Here is a 24266-nt window from a genome sequence, read left to right as displayed (position 1 = left end):
CATCAGGAGACATCAGCCCCTATTATACTCCTGCTCTCCCCCTCACATCATGTCACTGTGTGTTACCTGCCCAGAGATCTGACCAGTCTCCTCCCCACACTCTCTGGTGTATCTCATACATCAGGAGACATCAGCCCCTATTATACTCCTGCTCTCCCCCTCACATCATGTCACTGTGTGTTACCTGCCCAGAGATCTGACCAGTCTCCTCCCCACACTCTCTGGTGTATCTCTTACATCAGCAGCTATCAGCCTCTATTTCTCTAACGTCCTAATGGATGCTGGGGACTCCGTAAGGCCATGGGGAATAGACGGGCTCCGCAGGAGACTGGGCACTCTTAAAGAAAGATTAGGTACTATATCTGGTGTGCACTGGCTCCTCCCTCTATGCCCCTCCTCAAGACCTCAGTTAGAATCTGTGCCCGGCCAGAGCTGGGTGCTCCTAGGAGGCTCTCCTGAGCCTGCTAGAAAAAGAAAGTATTTGTTAGGTTTTTTTATTTTCAGTGAGCTTCTGCTGGGAACAGACTCACTGCTACGTGGGACTGAGGTGAATAGAAGCGAACCTACCTAACTGCAGCTAGGTTGCGCTTCTTAGGCTACTGGATACCATTAGCACCAGAGGGATCGTACACAGGTACCATACCACGATCGTCCGTTCCCGGAGCCGCGCCGCCGTCCTCCTCGCAGAGCCAGAAGTTCTGAAGACCAGGAGAAGCAAGAAGACATCGAAATCGGCGGCATGAAGACTCCTGTCTTCACATAAGGTAGCGCACAGCACCGCAGCTGTGCGCCATTGCTCCCACTGCACACCACACACTCCGGTCACTGTAGGGTGCTGGGGGGGGGGAGGGGGGGCGGGCGCCCTCGGCAGCAATTTCAATACCTTTTGGGCAAAAATGAGCATATATACAGTCCCAGACTGTATATATGTAAAATCCCCGCCATTTTTTTATACAGAACAGCGGGACAGAAGCCCGCCGCCGAGTGGGCGGAGCTTCTTCCTCAGCACTAACCAGCGCCATTTTTCTTCACAGCTCCGCTGGAAGCAGTTCCCCAGGCTCTCCCCTGCAGTATACAGGTACAACAAGGGCAAAAGAGAGGGGGGGCACATAAATTTAGGCGCAAAACAGCATTTTCTCTCACGTCCTAAGTGGATGCTGGGACTCCGTAAGGACCATGGGGAATAGCGGCTCCGCAGGAGACAGGGCACAAAAAGTAAAAGCTTTAGGACTAGCTGGTGTGCACTGGCTCCTCCCCCTATGACCCTCCACCAAGCCTCAGTTAGATTTTTGTGCCCGGCCGAGAAGGGTGCAATCTAGGTAGCTCTCCTGAGCTGCTTAGAGTAAAAGTTTAGACTTAGGTTTTTTTTATTTTCAGTGAGTCCTGCTGGCAACAGGCTCACTGCATCGAGGGACTAAGGGGAGAAGAAGCGTACTCACCTGCGTGCAGAGTGGATTTGGCTTCTTAGGCTACTGGACATTAGCTCCAGAGGGATCGATCACAGGCCCAGCCATGGATGGGTCCCGGAGCCGCGCCGCCGGCCCCCTTACAGAGCCAGAAAACAGAAGAGGTCCAGAAATCGGCGGCAGAAGACGTCCTGTCTTCAGTAAAGGTAGCGCACAGCACTGCAGCTGTGCGCCATTGCTCTCAGCACACTTCACATTCCGGTCACTGAGGGTGCAGGGCGCTGGGGGGGGGGGGGCGCCCTGAGACGCAATATAAACACTATTTTTGGCAAAATATACATCACATATAGCTCCGGGGCTATATGGATGTATTTAACTCCTGCCAGTTTTTCTGTAAAAAGCGGGAGAAAAGGCCGCCGAGAAGGTGGCGGAGCCTATATCCTCAGCACACAAGCGCCATTTTCCCTCACAGCTCCGCTGGAAGGACGTCTCCCTGACTCTCCCCTGCAGTCCTGCACTACAGAAACAGGGTAAAAAAGAGAGGGGGGGCACTAATTGGCATATATAAACTACATAGCAGCTATAAGGGAGAAACACTTATATAAGGTTGTCCCTATACATATTATAGCGCTCTGGTGTGTGCTGGCAAACTCTCCCTCTGTCTCCCCAAAGGGCTAGTGGGGTCCTGTCCTCTATCAGAGCATTCCCTGTGTGTGTGCTGTGTGTCGGTACGTGTGTGTCGACATGTATGAGGAGGAAAATGGTGTGGAGGCGGAGCAATTGCCGGCAATAGTGATGTCACCCCTTAGGGAGTCGACACCTGACTGGATGGTCTTATTTAAGGAATTACGTGATAGCGTCAGCACTTTACAAAAGACTGTTGACGACATGAGACAGCCGGCAAATCAATTAGTGCCTGTTCAGGCGTCTCAAACACCGTCAGGGGCTCTAAAGCGCCCTTTACCTCAGTCGGTCGACACAGACATGGACACTGACTCCAGTGTCGACGGTGAAGAAACAAACGTATTTTCCAGTAGGGCCACACGTTACATGATCACGGCAATGAAGGAGGTTTTGCATATTTCTGATACTACAAGTACCACAAAAAGGGGTATTATGTGGGGTGTGAAAAAACTACATGTAGTTTTTCCTGAATCAGATGAATTAAATGAGGTGTGTGATGAAGCGTGGGTTTCCCCCGATAAAAAACTGCTAATTTCAAAAAAATGATTGGCATTATACCCTTTCCCGCCAGAGGTTAGGGCGCGCTGGGAAACACCCCCTAGGGTAGATAAAGCGCTCACATGCTTATCAAAACAAGTGGCGTTACCGTCTCCTGATACGGCCGGCCTCAAGGAACCAGCTGATAGGAAGCTGGAAAATATCCTGAAAAGTATATACACACATACTGGTGTTATACTGCGACCAGCAATCGCCTCAGCCTGGATGTGCAGTGCGGGGGTAGCTTGGTCGGAGTCCCTGACTGAAAATATTGATACCCTGGACAGGGACAATATATTATTGACTATAGAGCATTTAAAAGATGCATTTCTATATATGCGAGATGCACAGAGGGATATTTACAATCTGGCATCAAGAGTAAGTGCGATGTACATTTCTGCCAGAAGAAGTTTATGGACACGACAGTGGTCAGGTGATGCGGATTCCAAACGGCACATGGAAGTATTGCCGTATAAAGGATAGGAGTTATTTGGGGTCGGTCTATCGGACCTGGTGGCCACGGCAACAGCTGGGAAATCCACCTTTTTACCCCAGGTCACCTCTCAGCAGAAAAAGACACCGTCTTTTCAACCTCAGTCCTTTCGTCCCCATAAGGGCAAGCGGGCAAAAGGCCACTCATATCTGCCCCGGGGTAGAGGAAGGGGGAAAAGACTGCAGCAGGCAGCCTCTTCCCAGGAACAGAAGCCCTCCACCTCTTCTGCCAAGTCCTCAGCATGACGCTGGGGCCTTACAAGCGGACTCGGGTACGGTGGGGGGTCGTCTCAAGAGTTTCAGCGCGCAGTGGGCTCACTCGCAAGTGGACCCCTGGATCCTGCAGGTAGTATCTCAGGGGTACAGATTGGAATTCGAGACATCTCCCCCTCGCCGGTTCCTGAAGTCTGCTTTACCAACGTCTCCCTCCGACAGGGAGGCGGTATTGGAAGCCATTCACAAGCTGTATTCCCAGCAGGTGATAATCAAAGTACCCCTTCTACAACAGGGAAAGGGGTATTATTCCACACTGTTTGTGGTACCGAAGCCAGACGGCTCGGTGAGACCTATTCTAAATCTAAAGTCCTTGAACACTTACATACAAAGGTTCAAATTCAAAATGGAGTCACTCAGAGCAGTGATAGCGAACCTGGAAGAAGGGGACTATATGGTGTCTCTGGACATCAAGGATGCTTACCTTCATGTCCCAATTTGCCCTTCTCAAAAATCATGTGATAGCACTGTCAGCAGTGTTCATTCCGGGAGTGGACAACTAGGAAGCAGACTTCCTCAGCAGGCACGACCTCCACCCGGGAGAGTGGGGACTTCATCCGGAAGTCTTCCACATGATTGTGAACCGTTGGGAAAAACCAAAGGTGGACATGATGGCGTCCCGCCTCAACAAAAAACTAGACAGGTATTGCACCAGGTCAAGGGACCCTTAGGCAATAGCTGTGGACGCTCTGGTAACACCTTGGGTGTTCCAGTCAGTGTATGTGTTCCCTCCTCTGCCTCTCATACCCAAGGTACTGAGAATTATAAGACGGAGAGGAGTAAGAACTATTCTCGTGGCTCCGTATTGGCCAAGAAGGACTTGGTACCCGGAACTTCAAGAGATGCTCACAGAGGACCCATGGCCTCTGCCGCTAAGAAGGGACCTGCTTCAGCAAGGACCCTGTCTGTTCCAAGACTTACCGCGGCTGCGTTTGACGGCATGGCGGTTGAAAATCGGCCTTGCCAGCTTCCCCCTCCGAAAGGGGGGTAGTGCTGGCAGCAATTCACAAGCTACACCTCCAGCAGGTGATTGTAAAGGTTCCCATCCTTCAACAAGGAAAGGGTTACTATTCCACGATGTTTGTGGTTCCAAAACCGGACGGTTCGGTCAGGCCCATTCTGAATTTGAAGTCCCTGAACATTTACCTGAGGAAATTCAAGTTCAAAATGGAATCGCTCAGAGCGGTCATTGCAAGCCTGGAGGAGCGGGATTTTATAGTGTCTCTGGACATCAAGGACGCTTACTTGCATGTCCCCATTTACCCTCATCAGGAGTACCTCAGGTTTGTGGTACAGGACTGTCATTACCAGTTCCAGACGCTACCGTTTGGCCTATCTACGGCACAGAGAATATTTACCAAGTAATGGCGGAGATGATGGTGCTCCTTCGGAAGCATGGAGTTACAGTTATCCCGTACTTGGACGATCTACTGATAAAGGCGAGGTCCAAGGAGCAGTTACTGCTCAACATAGCACACTCTCAAGAAGTGTTGCGTCAGCACTGCTGGATTCTGAATATCCCAAAGTAGCAGCTGAATCCTACGACGCGTCTGCCCTTCCTGGGCATGAGTCTGGACACAGACCAGAAAAAGGTGTTTCTCCCGGAGGAGAAGGCTCAGGAGCTCATGATTCTGGTCAGAGGACTCCTAAAACTAAAACAGGTATCAGTGTATCACTGCATGCAAGTACTGGGAAAAATGGTGGCGTCATACGAAGCCATTCCCTTCGGCAGGTTCCATGCGAGAGTTTTTCAGTGGGATCTGCTGGACAAGTGGTCCGGATCGCATCTTCAGATGCATCGGCTGATCACCCTGTCCCCCAGGGCCAGGGTGTCTCTTCTGTGGTGGCTGCAGAGTGCTCACCTCCTAGAGGGCCGAAGGTTCGGCATATAGGACTGGGTCCTAGTGACCACGGATGCAAGCCTCCGAGGGTGGGGGGCAGTCACTCAGGGAAGAAACTTCCAAGGACTGTGGTCAAGTCAGGAGACTTGTCTGCACATCAATATCCTGGAACTAAGGGCAATATACAACGCCCTGAGTCAAGCGGAGCCTTTGCTCCGAGACCAACCAGTGCTGATCCAGTCAGACAACATCACTGCGGTCACCCATGTAAACCGCCAGGGCGGCTGTTATGCACACCAGTGCCTGCAGGAATGTACTGGTGTCAGAACTGTTATGCACTCCAGTGCCTGCAGGAATGTACTGGTGTTTGAGCTGTTATGCACACCAGTGCCTGCAGGAATGTACTGATGTTTGAACGGATAGGTATGCCAAACAAATGAACTCACAGACATACGGGGGAATATGACATTACGTACACAGAAGGTGATAGGGTAACAAAATACACACAAAGTGAACAGAGAAGCCCAGAGGCTAAGGAACTGGGTGTCTCCCTAGTATTAGTAATGCTCAGATGGGAAAAGCAAAATGTTGTGTTTTAATACATAGAGAACCCGAAATGCTGTTGCTAAGGGCAACAGCAAAACCCTAAAGGGTTACCAACGGGTGTGGCAGTAAACTCCTTGGTCAGAGATGGAATGATAGACACAAGGAGAGTCTCCACAATCCTAATTCTCACTTGCAGTGCACAGGTTCAGCTTACTGCCACTAAGCTGACACCTGAACACCTTGCACAGTGAGACAGGATTTAAGCAGGCAAGTCTTAGAATACAGCCGCAAACTTGCTAAGTTCACAGAGTAGTAAAAGAACCCCAGCAAGCTAAACGACTGACTCCAGTCTTACTGCTAGGTCTGGATTGGCAGAGTGTAGTACCAAATCCCCAGGCCTATTTGCAGTAAGCAACAACAAATACAAAGCTACACAGTACTGGCTAACTTTCAGGAACTGACTAACCAACAAAGATTCAGCAGCATCTGCTTAACCTGAGAAGAGGCCTTATAAAGCAGGTGCTGTCCACGCACCACTCAGACCTCACAGACTGTGAGCACAAAAACCAGCACCGGATCCCCTGCCGTGCACAGAGCCTGTAACCACTGCACAGCAAAAGACCCGAACCGGAGTATCAGCTGCGCTCAGGTTACTCTGCTAGCACTTGTCTCCCGGTTGCCATGACGACGTGGCAGCACAGGGCAGGAGACCCTAACAGCGGCACAAGAAGCAGGGTGGCAATGGCGGAAGCCACCAGGATTCTTCGTTGGGCGGAGAATCATGTACAAGCACTGTCAGCAGTGTTCATTCCGGGAGTGGACAACTGGGAAGCAGACTTCCTCAGCAAACACGACCTACACCCGGGAGAGTGGGGTCTTCATCAAGAAGTCTTCTCGCAGATTGTAAATCGATGGGAACTGCCACAGGTGGACATGATGGCGTCCGGTCTCAACAAAAAGCTAAAAAGGTATTGCGCCAGCTCAAGGGACCCTCAGGCAATAGCTGTGGACGCTCTGGTAATGCCGTGGGTGTTCCAGTCGGTCTATGTGTTTCCTCCTCTGCTTCTCATACCCAAGGTTTTGAGAATCGTAAGAAAAATAGAAGTGAGAACAATACTCATTGTTCCGGATTGGCCAAGAAGAACTTGTTACCCGGAACTGCAAGAGATGCTCACAGAGGACCCATGGCCTCTACCTCTCAGATAGGACCTGTTGCAACAGGGGCCCTGTCTGTTCCAAGACTTACCGCGGCTGCGTTTGACGGCATGGTGGTTGAACGCCGGATCCCAGCAGAAAAGGGCATTCTGGAAGAAGTTATTCCTACGCTAATAAAGGCTAGGAAGGACGTGACAGCAAAGCATTATCACCGGATATGGCGAAAATATGTTGCTTGGTGTGAGGCCACGAAGGCCCCTACAGAGGAATTCCAGCTTGGGCGATTCCTACACTTCCTGCAGTCAGGTGTGACTATGGGCCTAAAATTAGGGCCCATAAAGGTCCAGATTTTGGCCCTATCCATTTTCTTTCAAAAGGAACTGGCTTCACTGCCTGGGGTTCAGACACTGATTTTGTTAAAGGAGTGCTACATATTCAGCCCCCTTTTGTGCCACCAGTGGCACCTTGGGATCTTAACGTTGTGTTGGATTTTCTGAAATCCCACTGGTTTGATCCACTAGGACGTTAGAAAAAATAATTTACTCACCGGTAATTCTATTTCTCGTAGTCCGTAGTGGATGCTGGGCGCCCGTCCCAAGTGCGGACTTTCTGCAATACGTGTATATAGTTATTGCGTAATAAAGGTTTTTTTGTTATGGGCCATCCGTTGAGTGAGGCTCAGTTTATGTTCATACTGTTAACTGGGTAAGTTTATCACAGGTTATATGGTATGATTGGTGTGGCTGGTATGAGTCTTACCCTGGGTTCCAAATCTTTTCCTTGTAATGTCAGCTCTTCCGGGCACAGTTTCCTTAACTAAGGTCTGGAGGAGGGGCATAGAGGGAGGAGCCAGTGCACACCAGATATAGTACCTAATCTTTCTTTAAGAGTGCCCAGTCTCCTGCGGTGCCCGTCTATTCCCCATGGTCCTTACGGAGTCCCCAGCATCCACTACAGACTACGAGAAATAGAATTACCGGTGAGTAAATTCTTATTTATACTCCTGCTCTCCCCCTCACATCATGTCACTGTGTGTTAACAGCCCAGAGATATGAGCAGTCTACTCCCCACACTCTCTGGTGTTTCTCATACATCAGGAGCCATCAGCCCCTATTATACTCCTGCTCTCCCCTCACATCATGCCACTGTGTCACAAGCCCAGAGATCTGACCAGTCTCCTCCCCACACTATCTGGTGTATCTCATACATCATGAGCCATCAGCCCCTATTATACTCCTGCTCTCCCCCTCACATCATGTCACTGTGTGTTACCAGCCCAGAGATCTGACCAGTCTCCTCCCCACACTCTCTGGTGTATCTCATACATCAGGAGCCATCAGCCCCTATTATACTCCTGCTCTCCCCCTCACATCATGTCACTGTGTGTTACCAGCCCAGAGATCTGACCAGTCTCCTCCCCACACTCTCTGGTGTATCTCATACATCAGGAGCCATCAGCCCCTATTATACTCCTGCTCTCCCCTCACATCATGTCACTGTGTGTTACCAGCCCAGATATCTGACCAGACTCCTCCCCACACTCTCTGGTGTGTCTCATACATCAGGAGGCATCAGCCCCTATTATACTCCTGCTCTCCTCCTCACATCATGTCACTGTGTGTTACCAGCCCATAGATCTGACCAGTCTCCTCCCCACACTCTCTGGTGTATCTCATACATCAGGAGCCATCAGCCCCTATTATACTTGTGTTTCCCCTCACATCATGTCACTGTGTGTTACCAGCCCAGAGATCTGACCAGTCTACTCCCCACACTCTCTGGTGTATCTCATACATCAGGAGCCATCAGCCCCTATTATACTCCTGCTCTCCCCCCTCACATCATGTCACTGTGTGCTATCAGCACAGATATCTGACCAGTCTCCTCCCCACACTCTCTGGTGTATCTCATTCATCAGGAGCCATCAGCCCCTATTATACTCCTGCTCTCCCCCCTCACATCATGTCACTGTGTGCTATCAGCACAGATATCTGACCAGTCTCCTCCCCACACTCTCTGATGTATCTCATACATCAGGAGTCATCAGCCCCTATTATACTCCTGCTCTCCCCCTCACATCATGTCACTGTGTGTTACCAGCCCAGAGATCTGACCAGTCTCCCCCCCACACTCTCTGGTGTATCTCATACATCAGGAGCCATCAGCCCCTATTATACTCCTGCTCTCCCCCTCACATCATGTCACTGTGTTACCAGCCCAGAGATCTGACCAGTCTCCTCCCCACACTCTCTGGTGTATCTCATACATCAGGAGCCATCAGCCCCTATTACACTCCTGCTCTCCACCTCACATCATGTCACTGTGTGTTACCAGCCCAGAGATCTGACCAGTCTCCTCCCCACACTCTCTGGTGTATCTCATACATCAGGGGACCTCAGCCCCTATTATACTCCTGCTCTCCCCCTCACATCATGTCACTGTGTGTTACCAGCCCAGAGATCTGACCAGTCTCCTCCCCACACTCTCTGGTGTATCTCATACATCAGGAGCCATCAGCCCCTATTATACTCCTGCTCTCCCCCTCACATCATGTCACTGTGTGTTTCCAGCTCAGAGATCTGACCAGTCTCCTCCCCACACTCTCTGGTGTATCTCATACATCAGGAGCCATCAGCCCCTATTATACTCCTGCTCTCCTCTCACATCATGTCACTGTGTGTTACCAGCCCAGAGATCTGACCAGTCTCTTCCCCACACTCTCTGGTGTATCTCATACATCAGGAGCCATCAGCCCCTATTATACTCCTGCTCTCCTCTCACATCATGTCACTGTGTGTTACCAGCCCAGAGATCTGACCAGTCTCTTCCCCACACTCTCTGGTGTATCTCATACATCAGGAGACATCAGCCCCTATTATTCTCCTGCTCTCCTCTCACATCATGTCACTGTGTGTTACCAGCCCAGAGATCGGACCAGTCTCCTCCCCACACTCTCTGGTGTATATCATACATCAGGAGACATCAGCCCCTATTATACTACTGCTCTCCCCTCACATCATGTCACTATGTGTTACCAGCCCAGAGATCTGACCAGTCTCTTCCCCACACTCTGGTGTATCTCATACATCAGGAGCCATCAGCCCCTATTATTCTCCTGCTCTCCTCTCACATCATGTCACTGTGTGTTACCAGCCCAGAGATCTGACCAGTCTCCTCCCCACACTCTCTGGTGTATATCATACATCAGGATCCATCAGCCCTTATTATACTCCTGCTCTCCCCCTCACATCATGTCACTGTGTGTTTCCAGCCTAGAGATCTGACCAGTCTCCTCCCCACACTCTCTGGTGTATCTCATACATCAGGAGCCATCAGCCCCTATTATACTCCTGCTCTCCCCCTCACATCATGTCACTGTGTGTTACCAGCCCAGAGATCTGACCAGTCTCCTCCCCACACTCTCTGGTGTATCTCATACATCAGGAGCCATCAGCCCCTATTATACTCCTGCTCTCCCCCTAACATCATGTCACTGTGTGTCTCCAGCAGCCATACTGTGTGCTAGCAGTACATCTGTCTATAGTATAACATGCCAGGTATTCAATGAGAGTGTCTCTATTAGCACATGCCGGTCTATATATAAACCACTCCTTTTTCTCTAACATCCATAAGGGATACTGGGGACTTTGTACGATGGGGTATAGATGGTGTCCAAAGGAGCCGGTGCACTTTACATTTCTTCCACTGGGTGTGCTGGCTCCTCCCTTCTATGCCCCCTCCTTCATCCAGTTTAGTAAAATGTGCCCTTAGGAGAGGATGCCGCTCTGGAGCTCCAGAAGATTTTTCTTCAGTTTATTTTAAACGTTGTTGTTGTCGGTATGCTGTTTGGGAGACAGTATAACAGTATACCTGCGCTGAGGGAGTTGGGGGGGCGGTTACCGGTCTCTTCTGGCGTCAGAGCCGCTTCCCCGCTGCAGGACCACAGTCCTGAGAGGTTGTTGGTACCGCAGGGCATTGTGCCTTACCAAACGCAATCGCAGCACGCCGCACTCCCCTAACAATGCCGGGAGGTGAGAAGAGTGGAGAGTACAAACCGGGGGACCCGCAAGGGTGCGATCGCAGGGGTGGCATACGGACGCTCTACAGAGGGATCCGCTATAACCCCCTGTGTACACTGGCAGCATTGTTGGAAACAGGCATTATGTTACTTTTTACACCTGTTGGAGACATTGCCAGTAAAAATATCTGTAGAGCTTCAGCGCCATTACAGGGGGCGGAGCTTCCTTAGAGCGGCACCAGTGGCGTTTTGGCTCTTTCCTCTGCTTACAGCTGCAGCAGCAAGGACACACAGCTCCTCCAGACACTCAGGATACACAGGAAACTGGTACAGGGGTGTAAATAAGGGGAAAGCCGCTATTATACACACTATAGTGTCCTGAAAAGGACAAGACTCCGGTGTTATACCGTGATACAGACATCCTGCAGTCTCACTGAGTCTGCTGGACCTGGGTGTGCTGTTCCTCTCTCTGTGTCTCCTCACATACCAGTGTGGGCAGGCTTGCTATTTAATATACTTGTCTGTTTGTGTGGTTGATTGTTGTCTACTGTAAACATGGTAAAACACCAATTATGCAGTGTATGTCACGCCAGATTCTCTCCCTCTGCGGCTGGTTCCCTCTCATGTGAACAATGCAGCCAGTCCTCCCAAGTTAGTTAGACTGGAGGGGGAGGGTCAGGAGCCATCCTGGCTCAGTGCCATAAAAACCATGATGACAGACATGTCATCCCAGCTCACTGCTAATAAGCAAAAGACACAACAACTGCAGCAGGCTGTAGCAGACCTAGCTGCAAGGGCAGATGATAAACAGCCCCTTCTCCCTAGTTCAGGGCCACATAAGCGTGGGCTGCCTGATTTACTCTCAGAATCTGAGGCTTTCAGTACACACTGAGGTGTGATCGCGCTGCAGGGCGAGCTGATAGTCACATTACCCAGGACACTGGCAGATACAGCCTTACAGGGTTCTTAGCCATCGTGTAAGCATAAAAAGTACCTCAGGTCAGTATAAAATGCGGGAAGACCGTGCGCCATTAAGGGGGCGGGGCCTTCACCATGAGCGGATCCAGCAGCTCACCAGCGCCATTTTCTCTCTACAGCTCACACAGAAAACGCTGGCAGGAAAGCGCTGCCCCTCCACATCAACTCCAGACTACCTCAGCGGTACCAGGGGGTTATAGAGGGGGGGGGGGGGCAGCAGTAGTTATATCCTTACTAATACCCTACTAAGGGTATTTAGTCTGCACCTGGCTAAGTTATTTGTTAGCTACAGGGGCTCTATGTGGCTGGTGTCCTCATTCCTCTGTGTCTCTCTAAAGGGCTCTGTGTGGAATTGTGCTTACTGCATATTCTCGTGTGTGTGTGTGTGTGTGTGTGTGTCTACCTCACATCACAATGTCCAAGGAGAATGTTTTTCCTCCCCAGGGGGATCACTACAGTGTACTCAGGACAGTACACATTCTCAGGCTACTGGGTCTGAACCGCCTTGGTTGGACTCCATAAGGGGGATGATTACTAATATTTCTAATAAACTCTCCCATACTGAGAAGGAGACGCAGTATTTGAGAGAGTCTGTGGATGACCTGATGAATAAAGATTCAGCCCCCACACCTGCGCCTCTAACCTCTCCCATTTATCCACAGAAGTGTACACTGGCCCAGATATTGCAGGCTGACACTGATGACGATGCCTCATATACAGGGGACAGTGAGGTGGATCTGGGGGGGGGGGGGGGGCGGCTCTTGCTCTAGGGGTGCAGGCTCTGACAGAGGCCATTAGGGAGGTATTGAAGATTTCAGAAAAACTAACAGTAGAAGAGGAAGAATCTTATTTTAATGTAAAAAAGAATTCCTCAGTTACTTTCCCTGCGTCAAAAGAGTTACGTTCTCTTTTTGCAGAAACTTGGGTAAATCCACAGAAAAAGTTTAAAATCCCTAAAAGATTGCTCAGCTCATTTCCTTTCCCTCAGGATGATAGGAAGAAATGGGAAAATCCACCGATAGTGGACACCTCAGTATCTAGATTGTTACGTAAAATTATTTACCTGTCCCAGGCACAGCCTCCTTAAAGGATACAATAAAACAAAGAAAAAACGGCTGCGCTGTGTGTCAGGAGATGATGTATATGAAGAGAGCCAACATGTAAACAATTATCAATATTTAATACAATTCATATGATTATAAAACCAATAAATAGACTTGTGTGAATCAATCACATAGAATTAAAACACAACTCAAAAACTCAGGGATAAAGTAACTCTGTAAGAGCGTTTATATGCAGACTTAGGACCCGATTTTTTCAAGTGTCCATTATCCATGGGCTAAGTTGCCATATCACAAGTTAGTTGCCAATAAATGGGCACAGAGAGTTCCAGATATACTGTGTGCTTGCAGAAGTTAGGAGTAATCGGTATAAGGTTTTTACCTCTCCAGTGGGCTGGGTGAAAGTCGGGCGTCCCCGACTATCCGTCCTGCAGTGCCCACATCCACACGGCGGCGGGGAGGAATAGAGATCTCTGGAAGGAATAATTGGCTGTAGAGACACGATATCCAGCGGTCGGTCTCAGAGTGTTTTGCAGCCAAAACAAGATGCGTTCCTAGTCCGTGCAAGCAACACCTGTGGGACGCCCGACTTTCACCCATAGCCCATGGATAATGGACACTTGAAAAAATCGGGTCCTAAGTCTGCATATAAACGCTCTTACAGAGTTACTTTATCCCTGAGTCTTTGAGTTGTGTTTTAATTCTATGTGATTGATTCACACAAGTCTATTTATTGGTTTTATAATCATATGAATTGTATTAAATATTGATAATTGTTTACATGTTGGCTCTCTTCATATACATCATCTCCTGACACACAGCGCAGCCGTTTTTTCTTTGTTTTATTGTTCCTCTTGCACACTCCACATAGTGTTCTCGGCGTGCGCAGTTTCTCAGGAGGTGTACCTAATTAGGAATGTTTTAACTATTCATCTGCCATATCCTATAGGCGCTGTTTAGCAGTTAAGTGTGTTGTTTTGTGGTCCTTAAAGGATACGACTGACCGCGGAATTGAGACCACACTCAAATCTCTGTACACAGCTGCTGGGGTGGCCCAAAGACCCACTATTGCTTGTGCGTGGATATCTAGGGCCACTGCAAAATAGTCAGGTAACCTAATTGATGATTTAGACTCTCTGCATAGGAGTGATATTAAATTACTCTTGCATCACATTCAGGACTCTGCAAACGTTATGGTGGAGGCCATGAAGGAAATTGGCCTGCTCAACGCACGTGTCAGTGTCCGCACGCAGAGGCTTATGGCTACGCTAATAGACTGCGGATTCCAGGAGAAGCGTGGAGAGCCTGCCCTTCACAGGTGAGGCCTTGTTCGGAGATGAACTGGATACCTGGATATTCAAGGCGACTGCGGGTAGGTCGACACATCTTCTTTCCGCAGCAACCCCAGCTAGAAAATCATATTCTGCCCCTACGTTGCAGTCCTTTCGGGCAGCAAAATTTAAAAACATATCCAAAGGTTCCCCCACTGCCTTTAGAGGTGGTCGAGGAAAATCCAGAAAACCTGCAACTACAGGTTCTCAAGAACAGAGCTCAGGTTCTGCTTCCTGAAAGTCTTCAGCATGACGGTGGACCACACTGCCTGAAGAACAGGCAGGTGGGAGAACGTTTAAAGGATTTCAGTCATATCTGGGCAACATCATGCTTAAATCCCTGGGTCAAAGATCTTATTGCCCATGATTACAGACTGAAGTTTCAAGAACTCCCACCTCACAGAATTTTTCAAATCAGGATTACCAGCTTCTCGGGAAGCAAGTACAATCCTGCAACAGGCAATTCAAAAGTTGGTTCAGACACAGGTCATTGTCCCAGTTCCACCTCAGCTATAGAACAAGGGTTATTTCTCTTACGTCCTAGAGGATGCTGGGGACTCCGTAAGGACCATAGGGTTTAGACGGGCTCCGCAGGCGATAGGGCACCTAAAAGAACTTTGACTATGGGTGTGCACTGGCTCCTCCCTCTATGCCCCTCCTCCAGACCTCAGTTAGATTCTGTGCCCAGAGGAGAAAGGGTACAATGCAGAGAGCTCTCCTGAGTTTTCTGTTTTGAAGAATTTGTTAGGTTTTTTTATTTTCAGGGAGTCCTGTTGGCAACAGGCTCCCTGCATCGTGGGACTGAGGGGAGAGAAGCAGAGCTGGCTTTACGGTTGGGCTCTGTTTCTAGGCTACTGGACACCATAAGCTCCAGAGGGAGTCGGAACACAGGTCTCACCTGGGATTCGTCCCGGAGCCGCGCCGCCGTCCTCCTCACAGATGCCGAAGATAGAAGCCGGGTTAGTATGAGAAGGCAGAAGACATCATAGGCGGCAGAAGACATCAGATCTTCATGAGGTAAGGCGCGCCATTGCTCCCAGTACACACACAAAAGCAGGCACTGAAGGGTGCAGAGCGCAGGGGGGGGGGGCGCCCTGGGCAGCAAGTTTCCTCATTTTTTGGCAATATAAAGCAGGATTAGGCTGTGGGACAGTAAATTCTAAAATCCCCCGACATTTTTTATATAGAATTACTGGGACCGAAGCCCGCTGTCGGGTGGGCGGGGCTTGATCCTCAGCACTAACCAGCGCCATTTTCTCCACAGAAACTGCATGAGATACGCTGGCTCCCTGATCTCTCCCCTGCTGAACTTCACAGGCTGGAAAAAAGAGGAGGGGGCACATTGGTAACGCAGTGAGTGGGAATTAAGGTTATATATATAAAAAGCGCTATCTGGTCATATATATTCCAGTGTTTTTAAGCGCTGGTGTGTGCTGGCATACTCTCTCTCTGTCTCTCCTAAGGGCCTGGTTGGGGTTTTGTCCCCTTATAGGTTAATCCCTGTGTGTGTGGGGTGTCGGTACGTGTGTGTCGACATGTCTGAGGCGGAAGGCTTCTCCAAGGAGGAGGTGGAGTAAATGAGTGGTGTCCCCCCGTCGGTTGTGCTGACTCAGGAATGGATGGACATGTGGCATATGTTGAATGCAAGTGTGGCATCTTTACATAAAAGGCTTGATAAGGCTGAATTAGGGCGGACAATCCTCGGATTGGACCAACTCACAAGGCCCGTCGGGGTCTCAAAAGCGTCCCTTAACACAAGACACTACTACCGACACGGATTCTGATTCCAGTGTTGACTATGACGAAGTAAAATTGCACCCTAGGGTGACTAAAACCATTCAGTGTATGATTGTGGCAATAACGGATGTGTTGCATATTGAGGATGAACCTTCGGTCCCCGACACAAGGGTGCACATGTTTAAGGGAAAGAAACAGATTATAAATTTTCCCACATCTCATGAATTAAATGATTTATTTGGGAAAGCTTGGGAGACTCCGGAAAAGAGACCGCAGATCCCCAAAAGAATTTATATGGCATACCCCTTCCTAAACAGGACAGGGAGATTTGGGAATCACCCCCCACTGTGGACAAGGCCCTGACGCGCTTGTCCAAGAAAGTGGCGCTATCGTCTCCTGACACAGCGGCCCTTAAGGACCCTGCAGATCGCAGGCAAGAAACTACCTTAAAGTGTATTTATTCTCATACGGGTGCTGTGCCAAGACCGACAATTGCGTCGGCTTGGGTATGTAGCGCAATTGCAGCTTGGACAGATGAGCTGACAGATCACTTTGATAATATGGATAAGGATACTATATTCTTAACTCTAGCCCATATAAAAGACGCAGTCTTATTTATGAGGGATGCTCAAAGGGACATTGGATTGCTAGCTTCTAGGGCCAAAGCCATGTCTATCTCTGCGAGAAGATCCTTATGGACTCGCCAATGGACGGGTGATGCAGATTCCAAAAAACATATGGAAGTACTACCCTATAAGGGAGATGTATTGTTTGGGGATGGGCTGACGGACCTGGTTTCCACAGCTACAGCAGATAAATCAAATTTTTTACCATATATTCCCCAACAGCAAAAGAAAGTACAACCCTATCAGATGAAGTCCTTTCGGTCGCACAAGTCCAGAAGAGGTCGGGGATCCTCTTTCCTTGCCAGAGGTAAGGGTAGAGGCAAAAGAGCACCTGCTTCGGCAGGTGCCCAGGAACAAAAGTCCTTCCCGGCTGCTCCAAAACCCACAGCATGACGCTGGGGCTCTCCTGAGGGAGTCCGCACTGGTGGGGGCACGTCTTCGACTTTTCAGTCAGGCCTGGGTCAGATCAGACCAGAATCCCTGGGTGTTGGAAATAGTTTCCCAGGGTTACAAACTGGAATTCGAGGAGGTGCCCCCGCGCCGATTTTTCAAATCGACCCTACCAGCTTCCACATCGGAAAGGGATGTAGTGTTAGCTGCAATTCATATGCTGTGTCTACAGCAAGTGATAATCAAGGTTCCCCTGCACCTGCAGGGAAGAGGTTACTACTCAACCCTATTTGTGGTCCCGAAACCGGACGGTTCAGTCAGACCTATTTTGAATCTGAAATCCCTAAACCTGTACATAAAAAGATTCAAATTCAAAATGGAATCACTCAGAGCGATAATAGCCAACATGGAGGAGGGGGAGTTTATGGTGTCTCTGGACATAAAGGATGCATACCTTCATGTCCCCATATATGCCCCCCATCAGGAATACCTGAGATTCGCTGTACAGGATTGTCATTACCAATTTCAGACGTTGCCGTTTGGACTTTCCACGGCCCCGAGGATTTTCACCAAGATAATGGCGGAAATGATGGTCACAATTATCACATACTTGGACGATCTCCTGATAAAAGCGAGATCAAGAGAGAAATTGCTGAGCAGTGTGGCGCTCTCTCTGAGAGTGCTCCAGCAGATTCTAAATCTACCGAAGTCGCAGTTGATTCCGACAACTCGACTACCGTTCCTAAGTATGATACTGGATACGGAACAGATGAAAGTCTTCCTTCCAATAGAGAAAGCCCAGGACATCCAGAACATGGTCAGAGAGCTGCTAAAACCAAAAAGGGTGTCAGTTCACCAATGCACTCGAGTTCTGGGAAAAATGGTGGCGGCCTACGAAGCCATTCCCTTCGGAAGGTTCCATGCAAGGACTTTTCAATGGGACCTTCTGGACAAGTGGTCCGGGTCCCATCTGCACTTACATCGGAAAATAACTCTGTCCCCAGGAGCCAGAGTGTCTCTCCTGTGGTGGTTGCAAAGTGCTCACCTGCTGGAGGGTCGCAGGTTCGGAATTCAGGATTGGATCCTGGTTACCACGGACGCGAGCCTCCGAGGATGGGGAGCGGTCACACAAGGAAAACATTTTCAGGGACTTTGGTCAGACCAGGAGTCCTGTCTACACATCAATGTGTTGGAACTCAGGGCCCTTTACAACGGCCGTCGACAAGCGGAGAGTCTTCTTCAAAACCTACCGGTTCTGATTCAATCAGACAATGTCACAGCAGTGGCTCATGTGAACTGCCAAGGCGGGACAAGAAGCAGAGTAGCGATGGTGGAAACCACCAGGATTCTTCGCTGGGCGGAAAATCATTTAAGCGCTCTGTCGGCTGTCTTCATTCCGGAAGTGGACAACAGGGAAGCAGACTTCCTCAGCAGACACGATCTCCAGCCAGGAGAGTGGGGACTTCATCAAGAAGTCTTTGCAGATATAACACGTCTTTGGGGAACTCCTCAAATAGACATGATGGCGTCACGCCTCAACAAAAAACTTCGGAGGTATTGTGCCAGGTCTTGGGACCGTCAGGCATTGGCTGTAGGCGCTCTGATAACACCGTGGGTGTTCAAATCGGTCTACGTGTTTCCTCTTCCTCTCATCACAAAAGTGTTGAGGATCATAAGGCAAAGAAGAGTACAGACGATACTCGTTGTCCCGGACTGGCCTCGAATTTGACGGCGGTGTCGTACATAAACCGGCAGGGTGGAACAAAGAGCAGAGCTGCAATGTTAGAGGTAACAAGAATTCTCCTCTGGGCAGAAAAACACGCTGTGGCATTGTCGGCAATCTTCATTCTGGGAGTAGATAACTGGAAAGCAGACTTCCTCAGCAGAAGTGACCTCCACCAAGGACGGTGGGGCCTCCACCCAGAGGTGTTCGGTGACGTGACAAGTCGGTGGGGAATTCCTCAGATCGACATGATGGCCTCTCATCTCAGCAAGAAGCTCAGGTGGTATTGTTCCAGGTCGAGAGACCCACAAGCAGTGTCGGTGGACGCGCTGGTGACTCCGTGGGTTTACCAGACAGTGTATGTGTTCCCTCCACTTCTGCTCTTCCCAAAAATTCTCAAAATAATCAAAAAGACATGGATTCAGGAGTTGCTCCTAGAGGATCCGTGGCCTCTTTGCGAGGACCTTCTGCAACAGGGGCCGTTCATCTACCAAGACTTACCACGCACTTTTTTTACCTTACTTCCGGGGAGGGATTCCCCCGTTTTTTAACAATTGTTCAATAAAGTTTTTTATAAATAACAAGATAGGCTAAACCAGTGATATCCTCGATAAAGGGCGTGCAGTCCGAAACGCGTTGGGAGCATTCACACGGTCCGTGCACTCTCAGCCACACAGAGCGCACATAAGAAGACATCCTCCGTCCGTCCCTACAAGCCGGGATCCCGAGCGTATGCAGCCGCACAGCTCGGCACACAGGAGACGCGGCTAAAACAAACAGCTGTATGCGGAGAAATAACAGCCAGCCGCCAGGAGTGAAGATCCCGTCTTACCTCCGCCAAGTACAAGGTGGGTAGTATAGGGACAGATAGGGTTTTTCTTGCCATCCTACACAGAGACATTAACAGAGCTACGAGCCGGTAATACAGAAATCCGGCAGGACCAATAAAAAATACAAAAGGGGCTGTAAACATTTACTAATCCTTTTTTTATTACAGGTATTGCACTGCAGTATTGCAACAATTATTTGTTGCAATACACTTTATACACTGTTACAAGCGCCTTGTTCTTAAACACATTACCATTTTCACTCTGCTGTAAACATCTTGCTCTATTGGTGTTGCCACTAGCAATAGGGAACAGTCTTTTTTTAAGACTGGGTGAATAAACATCTGCCTCAAGATGACAGCTTCATGTTGTGATCTGCAGAGCTATGCCAAACATAGTTCCGTTTTCCGGCTGTCCAGGGTGCACTCAGTGTCTCCAAGCTTCGCCTCCTGCCAGCTACTGTGCAGAGGCCTAGTCCAGCGACTAGTGGTGGTTCGTCGACACCACACAGGTGTGGTAAGATAGCGTGTAGACACATACAGAGCAGTACCATGGTTCCAGACTCCATAGCGACAAGGAGTCTGGTGGTGGCAGTGTAGTACCCGCCCACTATGCAGTGGGTGGAGTCAGTAATAGGCGTTTACTGATGGTAATTGGGAATCCCCTGATTGACCAGATCCCGTGTGACCTAAACATCCATTTTGTGACTGGGGCGGGACGCAAGGCAGGGTGAGGGCTTTCGTGCAGAACCGTCCGGTTCAGCGGCGGCTGAGAGCTATCAGGTAGGGTAGATAAGAAGCCACTTAGTGAGGAGAGCTCCAGAAAGCACGTCTGGATGGACCACTCCCCGCTTATTTATTATTTTATATGCTAGCAGGGGTGACAGGTGTGATACATCCCTGCAAAGGCAGATCCAATCTCTTTCTCATCAGACTCTGCTGTCTTCCCTGCACTCTCACTCAGATGTTCACTGCTGCCAGTAGCACACGTATGAGAAGCAGAAGTATGGCGGCAGCTGTATAGATTCTGAAATGTAATTCTCTATATCGTACTTACCATACACACATCATCCTTATTACTATTGAGAATATAGAGGTAAGACACTGATGATGGGGGGTGTAACAGTGCATTATAAACTAGCAGATGATGATGATGATTGCAGTGTATTATATGGTGTATTGCATGTAAAGTACCTTGTTCCACACCTACTCTGCTGTAGCAATATACCTTATATAAGGGTGATTAACACATGTACAGGCTTACCAGCGTATGAGCACACACATAAAGGAATGCTACCTTACCAATGCTTCCAGGAGTAACGTTAGGAGACATTTCTCTGATCCATCAGCTCATATGACTGATGTTATTGTTCATCTAGAATCTCCAATTCATACGATATGTTCCCCCATCCATTGTTTTACATTGGTGCTGACATAGGACTTAGTGAGTGACTACATCTCCATTTATACTTCATGGTTAGTTACCAGTACAAGAGAGAGAGATATCTAAGTCTTATTATAATATTACATTTGTTAATGTGTGTTCTCATTTTTGTATTTCTATAATGTATTTTATTTCCAGCAGGTGGACACACAAGCATGAATATCTCAGCAGGACATCTAATGTTATCCCCAGATTGTGACATAAAAGATAATGACAGTAGACAGGATTCCCCAGGAGATAACCCCATTACCCCAATTATACATCCAGCTCTATCAGCTGGTCCCTCTGATCCTGGGAAATGTTCTCCTGATCACTCTGATATTGGAGCATCTGTTACAGCTCTGAGAGTAGATACAGTGTTTCCATGTTCTATTGATGCCAAATGTATTACACAGAACACAAAGCCTATTACCCATCAGACAGGTAAGGCAGGTGAGAGGCCATTTCCATGTTCTGAGTGTGGAAAATGTTTTACATACAAATCAGCTCTTGTTACACATCAGGGAAGACACACAGGTGAGAGGCCATTTTCTTGCTCTGCGTGTGGGAAATGTTTTACCCGGAACGCACAACTTGTTACACATCAGCGAAGTCACACAGGTGAGAATCCATTTCCATGTTCTGAGTGCGGGAACTATTTTACATACAAATCACTTCTAATATATAAGAGATTGCATACATGTGAGAAACCATATTCCTGTTCTGAGTGTGGGAAATGTTTTACATACAAATCAACTCTTGATGCACATAAGAGTAGTCACACAGGTACATCACCATTTCCATGTTCTGAGTGTGGGAAACATTTTGCACATAAATCACAACTTGCTAGACATCAGAGAAGTCACACAGGTGAGAGGCCATTTCCATGTTCTGAGTGTGGGAAATGTTTTATCTGGAAATCACAACTTGTTAGACATCAGCTAAGTCACACAGGTGAGAAGCCATTTCCATGTTCTGAGTGTGGGAAATGTTTTGCCCGGAAATCACAACTTGTTAGACATCAGCTAAGTCACACAGGTGAGAAGCCATTTCCATGTTCTGAGTGTGGGAAATGTTTTGCAGACAAAATAGAGCTTGTTAGACATCAGAGAAGTCACACAGGTGAGAAGCCATTTTCTTGCTCTGAGTGTGAGAAATGTTTTTCACGGAAATCACAACTTGTTAGACATCAGCTAAGTCACACAGGTGAGAGGCCATTTCCATGTTCTGAATGTGGGAAATGTTTTGACCGGAAATCAGATCTTGTTAAACATCAGAGAAGTCACACAGGTGAGAAGCCATTTTCTTGCTCTGAGTGTGGGAAATGTTTTACACAGAAATCATATCTTGTTATACATCACAGAAGTCACACAGGTGAGAAGCCATTTCCATGTCCTGAGTGTGGGAAATGTTTTGCAGACAAACCAGATCTTGTTAGACATCAGAGAAGTCACACAGGTGAGAAGCCATTTTCTTGCTCTGAGTGTGGGAAATGTTTTGCCCGGAAATCACAACTTGTTAGACATCAGCTAAGTCACACAGGTGAGAAGCCATTTCCATGTTCTGAGTGTGGGAAATGTTTTGCCCGGAAATCAGATCTTGTTAAACATCAGAGAAGTCACACAGGTGAGAAGCCATATTCTTGCTCTGAGTGTGGGAAATGGTTTACACAGAAATCATATCTTGTTATACATCACAGAAGTCACACAGGTGAGAAGCCATTTCCATGTTCTGAGTGTGGGAAATGTTTTACACGGAAATCATATCTTGTTACACACCAGAGAAGTCACACAGGTGAGAAGCCATTTTAATCTTCTGGAGTATACTTATCATTGCCATGCGTTCTTCAAGGTTCTTATTCTATGTCCTGTGCTTTTTGCAATATACATGCTACCACTGGGTGAAATAATCAGATGTCATGCCCTCATCTACCACTGCTATGCAGATGATCTGTCTTTTGCTCTGGGTACTGAGAACCCAGTACCAATGCTAAATGTCTCACTGAGCTCCAGGTGTGGGTGATGCCAGTTGGCTGTGAACAATCCTGGTGAAACAGGTCCTTATGCTAGTTTGCCAACAAAGGACAGGGCTACAGCTCAGCTTTGTTACCAACCAGACTTACACTTGGGGGTTCAGGTTTACAAAATGCTGGTCATGTGCAGAATCTTAGTGTCCTGGATGGTGGAGGTATCTGCCACAATCAGATCCTCATCTGGGGAACATAGCCAGACTCCAGCACTTTATGCCCTCAGGATATCTACCTACAGTCATACATGCACTTGTACCATCACACATAGACTACTGCAATGTCCTCTACCTGGGTCTCCCAGCAATAGAATTGCACCGCTTGTAGCTTGTACAGAATTCAGCAGCCAGGCTGTTACCTAACCAGCCCGTTCCTGCCACATAACACCCATTCTCTACCTCCTCCGGCTGCCTGTAAGATGGTGACTCTGGGCCTAATTCAGGTTGGACTACAGTGTGTGATCCAAATGGAATTATTGAGAAAAAGTTGCGGACGCATGTGCAGCGCCCGTCCTGCGTATGCACCTTCATTCTCTACGGGGGGCTGTAGGAAATGTGATTGCTTCTTGTTAATCAGGCAGAGGCGGTCACGGGGTGGGGGGTAAAGCTCCGTTTCCAGTGAGAAGATGGAGCGTTGCAAGTGCTGTGTTGCGAGAAAGGGAGGCGGACAAACGGCATGTTCACTGTGGCTGCATGACATCACACGCAGCCATCGCAATCTAGAAGAACGTAGTGGGGATCCTGCGGGTGCAGCTAAGCTGGCAGGATGCTTCACTAGTTTCTACGATGTAGCAGAAATTGTGGAACGATCGCAATTTCTGCTTCATCAAGGGGGAGGCGCTGGTGAGCATACTGGGCTGCCTCGCCCTGCGATGGGCGGCCCCCAGCACGCTAGAAAAAGGATTGCTAATTAGCAGCATCTGCCTCCTTACTGACTTACTGTAGGCCCCTATTACATAATCTTACTGACTCTCCCAGCCCTACATGACCAGGGTCCATGTACCAGAAGCATCGTCTGCCTCCTTACTGACTTAATGTAGGCCCCTATTACACAATCTTACTGACTCTCCCAGCCCTACATGACCAGGGTCCATGTACCAGAAGCAGCATCTGCTATCCTTACTGACTTACTGTAGGCCCCTATTACACAATCTTACTGACTCTCCCAGCCCTACATGACCAGGGTCCATGTAC

At 48.7% G+C, this 24266-nt stretch overlaps 1 protein-coding gene across 2 annotated transcripts in view; it reads left to right on the top strand.

The window, feature by feature from the left end:
* Positions 1-23685, top strand: part of LOC134983499 (oocyte zinc finger protein XlCOF7.1-like) — a 50457-nt gene extending 26772 nt beyond the window's left edge. Inside the window, exon 6 of one of the 2 annotated variants that reach the window (XM_063949164.1) lies at positions 21210-23685. In XM_063949164.1, coding sequence (XP_063805234.1) covers positions 21210-22858 — 1649 coding nt within the window. In that variant the 3' untranslated portion in view covers positions 22859-23685. Of the gene's footprint in view, positions 1-21206 lie in introns of both variants that reach the window. The other variant, XM_063949163.1, reaches the window with a different exon arrangement.
* Positions 23686-24266: the final 581 nt, after the last annotated feature.

Source organism: Pseudophryne corroboree, assembly GCF_028390025.1.
Source record: "Pseudophryne corroboree isolate aPseCor3 chromosome 3 unlocalized genomic scaffold, aPseCor3.hap2 SUPER_3_unloc_16, whole genome shotgun sequence".
In the NCBI taxonomy this organism is placed as follows: domain Eukaryota; kingdom Metazoa; phylum Chordata; class Amphibia; order Anura; family Myobatrachidae; genus Pseudophryne; species Pseudophryne corroboree.
This window is presented reverse-complemented; position numbering and strand designations above follow the sequence as displayed.